The sequence below is a fragment of the Gobio gobio genome (assembly GCF_949357685.1).
Source record: "Gobio gobio genome assembly, chromosome: 20".
NCBI classification, from domain to species: domain Eukaryota; kingdom Metazoa; phylum Chordata; class Actinopteri; order Cypriniformes; family Gobionidae; genus Gobio; species Gobio gobio.
Genome location: NC_137113.1, coordinates 19038300 through 19049612, shown reverse-complemented (window position 1 = coordinate 19049612; position 11313 = coordinate 19038300). Strand labels below are relative to the sequence as shown.

General features: G+C 37.4%; 1 protein-coding gene across 1 annotated transcript; it reads left to right on the top strand.

The window, feature by feature from the left end:
* Nucleotides 1–2652: 2652 nt before the first annotated feature.
* cdk5rap3 (CDK5 regulatory subunit associated protein 3) lies at nt 2653–10555 on the top strand. The gene is made up of 15 exons (XM_079801058.1): nt 2653–2783; nt 3101–3149; nt 3294–3425; nt 3534–3634; nt 4186–4234; nt 4339–4517; nt 4601–4737; nt 5121–5265; nt 5738–5845; nt 5926–6007; nt 6842–6930; nt 7014–7219; nt 9295–9466; nt 9816–9947; nt 10400–10555. The coding sequence occupies exons 1-14, from the start codon at nt 2778–2780 to the stop codon at nt 9879–9881; spliced, it is 1521 nt and encodes a 506-aa protein (XP_079657184.1). The 5' UTR covers nt 2653–2777; the 3' UTR covers nt 9882–9947; nt 10400–10555.
* The last annotated feature ends 758 nt before the right edge of the window (nt 10556–11313 follow it).

Genomic DNA, 11313 nt, shown 5'->3' with positions numbered 1-11313 from the left:
CTGCAGTCATATTTAAAGCCAAAGTCCCTTTGCTTAACACATTAGATAAGGGGTGTTGTGAACCGGCAAACATGAAAATCTATATGACCACCTTGTTCAAATAAAACTATGGAAAGAGCAGGATATTTACCATAAATTCTGCACACATAAAGTGTATGTTGAAATAGCCTACATTATGAATTCTTCAAGCAGCCCAGAAAAGTCCAATACATATGCTGCAAGAACAGCTGAAATTACTATTCCATGCTGTTATTATCCATCGCCAGGACTGTTTATGAGTATGAAAGGATGTCATTTTTTTTCTCAGTCAAATGTATTGAAACACTGGTGTGAATTTAAAGGAAGTTGCGCCATCTAGTGGTCTTTTTTCTGCTCTGACATTTTTTAGACAAGCATGAACGGTAAACAATATTCGTATCGGATCTCGAATAAGATACAATAACATAAGGACAAAGTAGAATAAACACATTGGACCTAAAAATATATACAGTGGGGCAAAAAAGTATTTAGTCAGCCACCAATTGTGCAAGTTCTCCCACTTAAAAAGATGAGAGGCCTGTAATTTTCATCATAGGTACACTGCAACTATGTGAAACTGAGGGAAAAAAATCCAGAGAAGCCCATTGTCTGATTTTTAAAGACTTTATTTGCAAATTATGGTGGGAAATAAGTATTTGGTCAATAACAAAAGTTCATCTCAATACTTTGTTGGCGATGACAGAGGTCAAACGTTTTCTGTAAGTCTCCACAAGGTTTTTACACGCTGTTGCTGGTAGTTTGGCCCATGTTTTGGGGCTCTCGCTGGGCAACACAGATTTTCAACTCCCTCCAAAGATTTTCTATGGGGTTGAGATCTGAAGACTGGCTAGGCCACTCCAGGACCTTGAAATGCTTCTTACGAAGCCACTCCTTCATTGCCCGGGCGGTGTGTTTGGGATCATTGTCATGCTGAAAGACCCAGCCACGTTTCATCTTCAATGCCCTTGCTGATGGAAGGAGGTTTTTACTCAATCTCACGATACATGGCCCCATTCATTTTTTCCTTTACACGGATCAGTCGTCCTGGTCCCTTTGCAGAAAAGCCCCAAAGCATGATGTTTCCATCCCCATGCTTCACAGTGTGTTCTTTGGATGCAACTCAGCATTCTATCTCCTCCAAATACAACAAGTTGAGTTTTTACCAAAAAGTTCTATTTTGGTTTCATCTGACCATATGACATTCTCCCAATCCTCTTCTGGATCATCCAAATGCTCTCTAGCAAACTTCAGACAGGCCCGGACATGTACTGGCTTAAGCAGGGGGACACGTCTGGCACTGCAGGATTTGAGACCCTGATGGTAGCCTTTGTAACTTTGGTCCCAGCTCTCTGCAGGTCATTCACTAGCTCCCCCCGTGTGGTTCTGGGATTTTCGCTCACCGTTCTTGTGATCATTTTGACCCCACGGGGTGAGATCTTGCGTGGAGCCCCAGATCGAGGGAGATTATCAGTGGTATTGAATGTCTTCCATTTTCTAATAATTGCTCCCACAGTTGATTTCTTCGCACCAAGCTGCTTACCTATTGCAGATTCAGTCTTCCCAGCCTGGTGCAGGTCTACAATTTTGTTTCTGGTGTCCTTTGACAGCTCTTTGGTCTTGGCCTTAGTGGAGTTTGGAGTCTGACTGTTTGAGGTTGTGGACAGGTGTCTTTTATACTGATAACGAGTTCAAACAGGTGCCATTAATACAGGTAACGAGTGGAGGATAGAGGAGCCTCTTAAAGAAGAAGTTACGGGTCTGTGAGAGCCAGAAATCTTGCTTTTTTTGTAGGTGACCAAATAATTATTTTCTACCATAATTTGCAAATAAATCCTTTAAAAATCAGACAATGTGATTTTCTGGATTTTTTTTTTCTCATTCTGTCTCTCATAGTTGAAGTGTACCTATGATGAAAATTACAGGCCTCTCTCATCTTTTTAAGAGGGAGAACTTGCACAACTGGTGGCCGACTAAATACTTTTTTGCCCCACTGTAGCCTATAAGAAAAGCACAGTATTTAAGTTAAAACGCATCTAACTCTCATAAAGCACTTACTTTTATTATTATTATTATTTTTGTCTCTGAATTAAAAAAAATAGTGTACAATATAATAAGGTTGGCAACATATTCAAGAGATAAATTATCAAAAAAAATTATAATAAAAACTAAATTGACAACAATTCTGCTGTCTGACATATAGTCAAATAGTCATTTGTTTCGGGTTTACTTTCTGAAAAATGATATCATTTGTGTTTTTGTCCTTAATAATTATTAATCATAACAAAAGTATCATAAAAAAGAAATACAATCTATCACAAACTATTTCAAATGTTTTATTGAAGGATATTTTCTGAAGTGGAAACAAATCTTTTGCAAACATTTTAGAAGTGAGTTTGAATTTAAAGCCTTGTGAATGTGCTATATAAAAACATTTAAATGATTAACCCTTTAAACAGTGAATTTTGAACATTTTGAAACATAACTGTAAAGGAATAATTCAGGTAACTGCTAGAAGCTAGTGACTTTTATTTTGGCGCTACAGGAAGTGATTAACGGCTCCTCTATACGCGTAGTTCATTGGTCTTTCAGCAGACGCTGCGTTTGACACAGTAGTGTTGCGTGCGCTGATTGGCTAGTTGTGTATGTACGTGTCAGTGGAAATGTAAACTTGAGTTGCATGAGCATCTCATCGGTTTGATTTATAAACATGGAGTCGTTTTAGTTATTCTTTTAGCAAAATAACGACAGTCACGGTTGCAATGGAGGTAAAAAGAAGAAAATTCTCTGGTTAAAATTGAGTCTCACAGTTTTTTCTTTGTATATTGTACTCCTTGTGTAAAGAATAGTCCACATGCTTGTAGACACTGGCAAGCTGTCAAAATCATTTTAAACAATATTATTGTGTATCATTGCATAGTTCTGTTCATTTGTTAATATAAAGACTGCATTATTTACTTGCCTTACACCTGTATTTTTCTTAGTTTTTCCAGTAAGATTATAAGATCATAATAACGTGCAAAAAGTTGATGTGACTCTTATTGCAATGTGTATCATTTACCTTTGTTATTAAAATCCATTTTAGCAGAACATCCAGAATCTCCCTATTGACATCCAAACCAATAAACTCTTGGGTAAGCCATACTTGCATTTTATGCATACTTACACGTTCTTATGCATATGGTCTGTAGTAATATTTCTTGTATTTACAAATGCACAGTAGTTTAGACTTTGCACAAAGATGTATTTAATATTTTGCCTTTGTCTCCATCGTTCAGACTGGTTGGTGGATCGGAGGCACTGCACGCTGAAATGGCAAAGTGCGGTTATGACCATTAGAGAGAAAATCAATGCTGCCATTCAGGATATGCCAGAAAATGAAGAGATCAAACAACTGCTCTCCGGCTCATGTAAAACTTAATAATAATACAATCATATTTCATGGTGTTTGTATGACTGTTATCTGTCTTTTATTTATTTTTGGATATGTTCATACTCATTTATTGTTGCTTTTGCAGATATTCACTATTTCCATTGCTTACAAATAATTGAAATATTGAAAGGAACAGAAGCGTCCACCAAAAATATTTTTGGCAGATATTCATCACAAAGGATGAAGGTGATGATGCATCTCTCCGCTGTTTGGTTTATTTTAATGTGCTGTTTATCTCTCTTAATATTGTATAAAATAATTATAAAAAATAATATAGCAGTTATTTTAATTTAAAAATAGTTTTATTCATATTTTGAATTAGTTTTTAGCTTTAGTATTTAATATTAATAATATAGAATTAACTTTTTAGTTTTTATGCTAATTTTAGTCAAAATTGTAGTTATTTTGCTATGTGCTTTTGTCATTTTATCAGTATTTTTGTTTTAAATATTGCTATTCTGGTTCAATTTATATAAATACGCACACGTGTATTTATAACATTATATTTAAGTAAAATGTGTTATATTTTTATAAAAAAAAAATATTTTAAAAAATGTATTAAATATATACATACGTGTGTGTGTGTGTGTGTGTGTGTTTATATATACATAATAATTATACACAGTATACACACATATTATGTAAACACACATTTTTATGTTGGATGCGATTAATTTTTCCCCAGCACTATATATATATATATATATATATAAAAAAAAATTTTTTTACATCAACAGGACTGGCAAGAGATAGTGTCCATGTATGAAAAAGACAATGTCTATTTAGGTAAGAAATCATCACAATTATTTAAGACAAAATGTATCAATTGTTTTATTTTTAAGTTACACAGACATTGCCGTGATTGTGTGCATGTGTGTTTTTAACCCCAGCTGAAGTGGCCAGTATATTGATTCGTAGTGTAAGTTATGAAGGTCCTGCTCTAAGGAAGCAGGTGTCTAAAGCTCAGCAGCTGCAGCAGGAACTGAGCCGAAGAGAACTGGAGTGTCAGAGTGGTGCCGCTGACATGAGGGAACGCTATTATGCTGCCTGTAAACAGTATGGGATAAGGGTGGGTCAACAATTAATTCTATTTTAATTTATTCCAACATGGTTCAATAGTATTTACACATACTAACACGTCATATTTCACAGGGGGAAAATGTGGCAAGGGAGATACAATCACTGGTTAAAGATCTGCCTGTAGTTTTAGAAGAAACTGGTAAAAAAGCATCCTGTCTGAAGGATACTATAGAGTTTTACGCAGTCTTCACAAGCTTTGTCAGTGACTGGTGAGTGTCACTTCCTGTCATTTCTAACATTGAATAAGTAAAGGCCCATTCACACCAAGGACAATAAATATAATGATAAAGATATAGTTCTAAAAATCCACACCATAACTATAAGGATAACGGCACAGAAAAGGGATATAGTTGGAATCACTTCCAGGACGATTTTTTTCCAACTGATGAATGATAAAAACATTGACAGCCAATCATAATCCATCCTGCTTTAAAGAGAATATAGGATGTTATTATGCGTTGTTGTGGATGCTAATATAGTTATCTTTATAGTTGTTGTTCTTGGTGCGTGTGAATGGGCATTCGTATATGAATATACGTGCATTCATGCTTTTGATAGAAGTGAGCTTGTAATATTTTACTTCTTTTTTCAGGTCTGAGGTTGTACTGCCCATGCTGACGTTTGTCCAGAACAAAGGAAACACAACTTTATATGAGTGGAAGACAGGAAATGTGCCCACAGTTGTAGAGAGACCTGAAATGGAGGAAGCCCCACCTGATGTTGTCACTGAGGAGACAGTAAGTCTGACAACATGACTCAAAGTTTGGGTTTTACAGTCGGCATGAAACAAAAGTTGCGATAGTCTTTTCCTCCCAATTGTGATGTACTATATCCGAGTGAAGCTTCTCAAACAGGAAAAAATCTAGGGCAAGACTTGATTTTGTCCACTGGGAAATGGTTGCATCTTTGTATGTTTGTGGTTTGCTACAAATGTGATGTGAGTGACAGGTTGTTCCGCCCTCAGAGAAGAGAGGTTTTTGCAAGAGGGAGGGGAAGTTATTTTGATTAAAGATTTCGAGTGCACATTAATTAAAATAATAATAATAATTTAATAAATACTGCAATATTCCTTAAAAAATAGAATTGTCAGTTTTGATTTCATGGTGACTAAGTGTTTGTAGGATTCCTGTAAATTAAAGCAAATAAGGGATAAATGTTTTAACAAAACATCTCTCCCTAAAATGTATCTGTCATTCTTGCTCTGCGCAGATTGACTGGGGTGACCTAGGTGGCGATGCTGTTACCGAGGAGGTTAATTTTGGGATCTCTGTTGAGGATGGTGTGGACTGGGGTATTAGTCTCGATTCTGGCACCAAGGTAAGTATTTAGTACATATATTATAACATTTTCAAACCTCTCATGATATAGAATTAAAACATTCTACCAATCAACTTTAGGAAACCGTTGCGGGTGATATTGATTGGGGAGAAGTTGAATCTGCTCCTGTGGAAATTGAAGTTGTGGATGTGGGCACAGACTGTAAGTGTGTTGGGATTCACTGAAATTAACTATTGAATTTGATGTGTCTACATGAACATTTTTATGAGAATTTATGTTATAAATTTACACCACTGTTCAAAAGTTTGGGGTCAGAAGGATTTTAAATATAAAGAAAAGAAATTAATACTTTTACTAAGCAAAGATTACATTAATGAATCAAGTAAAATGTCAGTAAAGACATTTATAATATTATGATTTCTATTTAAATTAAATGCTGTTTCTTTGAACTTTCTATTCATCAAAGACATTTTTAAGGTTTCCACAAAAATATTTAGCTTCACAACTGTTTTCAACATAGATAATAATGATAATAATATGAAATGTTGCTTGAGCAGCAAATCAGCATATTAGAGTGATTTCTTTTAGATCATGTGACACTGAAGGCTGGCGTAATGGCTGTTGAAAATTACATTTTACAATATGTTGAAATAGAGAACAGTTGTTTTAAATAGCAATATTTCACAATTTGCACTATTTTTAAACAAATAATTGCTTGCTTGGCAAACAAGACTTAAAAAAAAAAATCATAATAATAATATTGACCCCGAATGTTAGAATGGTAGTGTAAATTAGAATAATTTTGACATCTTTATATTATATTATATTATATTATAAACAGCTTTATATTAAAAAAAAAAACATCACAAAGAGCTAATTATTTGAATGTGAGATCTGCATTTGGGTAAAATGAGAGAGTCCGTTAAAAGCAGGCGCGGTGAAACATATTCATTACTTGTGCAGAATACAACATTCCAAGGTCTGCAGATTTGATCTGGGTCTGGTTATAGGTCTCAGTACTTTTACTTTTTGCAGGCCCTGACGGTGTTGCCAGAGGTGAAGATGCTCTTTCTCTTCTGGAAAACTCAGAAACACGTGGCCAGTTCATAAATGAGCTGATGGAGGTACAGTTTCTCACTCTAACAAGTATTAGACATAATGTTTACTTTTTACCAAACTGATTTTTTTGTTCGTTTCTATGGGTTAGTTGGAAATGTTCCTGTGTCAGCGGCTAAGTGAGATGCACGATGAAGGTGATTTAGTGGCCATGAGTCAGTTCCAGCTCGCTCCCTCAGTGATCCAGGCCCAGACTCCTGAGCGTGTGCAGGGCATGCTGGCAGAGGTGCGTGACCTGCTGAATGGGCTCACCTCAGTACGAATGCAGCATCTCTTCATGATCCAAGCGTCTCCACGGTAATTACACCCTCTCAATCCTTTCACATGCAGAAATGCACTTCATATCTGTCCTCGCCAATATTACCAGTCAGGTTTAAAGGTGTCAAGAGCTGGCTTTTTTAAAATATGTATACTGTTGTCTGAGGTCAACTTATGACGTTTGCGTGGTTTTTACATTCAAAAACATCATACAACATCAGGCTATTTTCTACCCTGGTTTTGAGGCTCTCTCCTGCACGCTCGGATTTTAGGGGCGTGCCGCACTGAAGACTTGGAAGTAAATGCCCACGGCTAGGATTGCATAAGATTTGCATATTTAATGAGCTTTGGCTCCGTTACCCCTTTCCCACCAAGGCAGTGCTGGTGCTAGTTCGGAGCCAGAGCCTAGTTTCCAATCGGTTCTTTGTCTTTCCATACCCAAAGCACCAGCTCCGAACCAGGAAAAGTGGTTCTTAAGTAGCACCAAAACATTGCAGGTCTAGAAGTAAGAACCGCTTGCATCAGGGGCTGGGGGCGGGGTTACCGTGACCAACAAGACGAACACAAACTTGAGATCCGCCATTTTTGAAATAGCAGCTAATGGAGCTAATAGCTGCTGCTTGTTTGTAATCTCCGTCTATACAAATAAACGCAAGCTGCACGAATGTGTTGGATTCGCTGTGTTTTGATGCCGATGTAGGATCGTAAAGCCATGTGCATCAATAATAACGCAACGTTCGCCATTGTTGTTGAAGCGAGGCTTGTTCGAGATACATCAGTGCTGTGCAGACCGATCGCCGTATGACAACGAGTACAACGAGAGCAGACCACTCCTTATGCTTTTGAATCGCTCATGCTGTGTTTTGATATCATACGCTGATCGTCTGCGCAGCGCCGAAGCATCTCGAACAAGCCTGGTGTGTTTGTGTTTTCCACTGCCTCGCTAGCATTGCTGAGAAAGATTAGACATATACAGTGACGTAAGACCTGGCTTTGTGGTGGCTCTCTAGCATGTGGAAAGGCAAACTGGTTCTTAGAAGGCACGTCAGTCGAACCAACTAAGAACTGGCACTAGCTCTGAACTAGCACCCGGTTCATTCTGGTGGAAAAGGGGTACGTGAGGGATTGTTTTGAAGCATGTGGGAAAAGGGCAACCGGAATAATTCGTCCCACAGGGCTCGCAAAACGTCTTTATCAAACAAACACAATGATTTATCTCTCATCCACCCGTGATTGATTGGAATGGGGTTTTTTTTTTTATTACTTGGCCCGCCCGATCCGTGAATATAAGCGCAAACCGTGCATCACACGCGCGCCAAGTACGTTGCAGACTGCATGATCAAAACTTCCGCGATTGTATTTTTCCTTCAAATATAAAGTCATGAGAGTGAACAACCCGCATCAAGAACCACAAATAAAGGATTCTTCAGCCTTTGACAGCGTGCTAAGGTATGTTAGACACGTACACAATCAATAGATCTATATCAAACAATCTGTAATAATGCAATACTATCAAATATAAAAAACATGTTGTACTCACATTGGTGTGTTGCTTCATTCATTCATGTAATCTCATCCTGTCTGCAAATCCAGTCTCTTGTTTACAAACAAATCCGTGATCAGAAATGAAGGAACAAACGCAACTCTTCCCCACGTGAGCTGGATATTCATTAAAAATAAAGTTCATTCATGCATTCATAATATTTGAATCTGAATTAAGCTTATGTGGTATGTTTTGAAATTCGATGCGGTTTAGCTCCATGTGGGCTTGTGTCATGTTAGTGGCACGAGTCGGTGGGCGGGGCTACAGAATCAGGCGTTGTTCTTCTTCTGTTGAGGCAGTGTTTCACTACACTCTAATGTCATAGCCTGGCACATACTGAGATCGATCATTTGCTGGGCCGGGTGTCTATAAAAGCTTTTCTTTGACTAACAAGGAAGTTTTCAGCTCTGAAACTTATTATTATTACCATGGCCTTTTATATATCAAAATCTCAAGGGAAAGTTGATTTCTCAATTCATCACTCCTTTCAAAAAAAAAAAAATACTAAATGTAGCTGAAATCTTGTAGGCAGATAATGATAAATCTGGTATTGTGTGTGTTTGTGTCTCAGCTACGTGGAGCGTGTATCTGAGTTACTGCGGCAGAAACTCAAGCAGTCTGATATCTTGGTGTTAAAGCGTGGCACGCTGGCTGAAAAGAGACAGGAGGCTCTGGAAGAACAGGCCAAGCTGGAGCCACGCATTGATCTGCTGGCTGCGCGCACCAAGGAGCTCCAGAAACTGGTACAGTAACTTGTTATAATGATGTGTGTGGATTTGTTTCAGTACAGGTTTATCATAATACATTTGTTGTATTACAGAAGCATGCAGTATGATCCTGCTACTTCCTCTTTTACTTTAATATCTCTGCAAAAGTGAAAATAGCACCTCACATGTTTACACTCCTTCCTACTATGTAAAAGGAGCCGATGCTTGACAAATGTTATTAAATAAATGTTGAATGCAAAGAGAAATGAGGTTAATAGAGCACAAAAGCGTCATGGTGGACATAACATTTACTGAAGACGAATTCCTGGACTGGCTAAGAATACAAAGAAAGCCTCTTCTTTGTCTGTCTCTCTCTCACACACAGATTGAAGCTGATATCTCAAAAAGATACAACAACCGGCCTGTCAACCTCATGGGAGTTCATGTGTGACCAAAAGGAGTATTTACATGCTGCACAGATGTATCATTTCATAAATAAATTTCTCTTTTAAATCAGGTGGGTAATTGTTTTGTGGCGATTCCTTTTATGGTGGAATAAAATTGTTGCAATCACCGCGCCTTGAATATTCAAAGGCGGCTGTAAATAACTTGCGCTTGCACAGCTGGCCTCATTTGTTTGAAGTGCTGATTTCAGTAAATGAACTGTCTTGAGAAGCCAACATTTAAATATATAATTGCAAACCCTATATTTTGTAAAGAACAAACACACAGCGCCTTCCATGAATAGGGTACGGAAGGTCATCAAATCTCAAATGTTTTTTTTTTATACAAAAATAATTGCAAATGAACAATACCGTGATAAACGTTATTTAAAGGGGTGCTTCAGCGCTGGGAAGATGTATGTGTATTTAAACTGGGTCATTTATGTAGTAGAAATGTAACATTATTTTTGAATTTGGTGTCTTCTAGACTGAGAAAAGACAGAACATTTATTTTTGTCTCATGTAGGTGAAAGACAACAACTCCCAGAATGCACTTGCTTCGCTGCCCAACGAGGCCACTCCCAAAGCCACGGCCACTGGTTAGCACTGGTTTCTTGCCCACCCTGACACCGCCCCCACCGTCTTTTTGATTTTCATAATAATAAAATAATTTCATTCAGTTAGAGCATTGGTTCTCAAACTTTTTATACCAAGTACCACCTCAGAAAATATTTGGCTCTCCAAGTACCACCATAATGACCAACATTAAAATACAGTAGCGTAGTCGGCCTAACTATTCAGCTACATCTCTGCACAGTTCAAAAACAAGGCAGTTTATTCCTAATAGGAATATTTATTGTTGTCAGCCACTTTAACATTGTAAATACACAGTTTGTACATTAACACCAAAATATAAAATAATTAAATAATGATTAAATTAAAATGTGTTGTAAAGTTAAATTAAAACTGTGCTGTACTTAAATATAAAAAAACTTTGCTCAAATAAAGATGAAATTAAAATGTATTGTTTTAACATTAATTTAAATTTAAAGTCCCTGTAAAGTTAAAATTAAATATTTGTTCTGAGTTTGTCACACCACAGAAAAATGTGTTATTAAATGTGTGCCAAATTTAAATGATAAAAAAAAGCACTGAAACCATGCCCACTAGCGGGAAAGCTGCAGTAAGCACACAAAACAACTGGGCAGTGGCACGTACCGCAACAATGGCACCAGATGTTGGCGGGATGGGCAGATGAAGTCCTGTGTCGGTTCGGCCCCATTCGGCAGTGGATTACTGTGAATCCCAGTTGTCTCCGATGAACGTTTGTAAAACTATCCGGTGTGAAACGATCACTGGCGGAAGGCAGGTGTTGGTGGTGATCAGGGTAGCTGTTCACAAAATTAATCCACCTCTTCTTGATATCGGCGATTTTGTTTT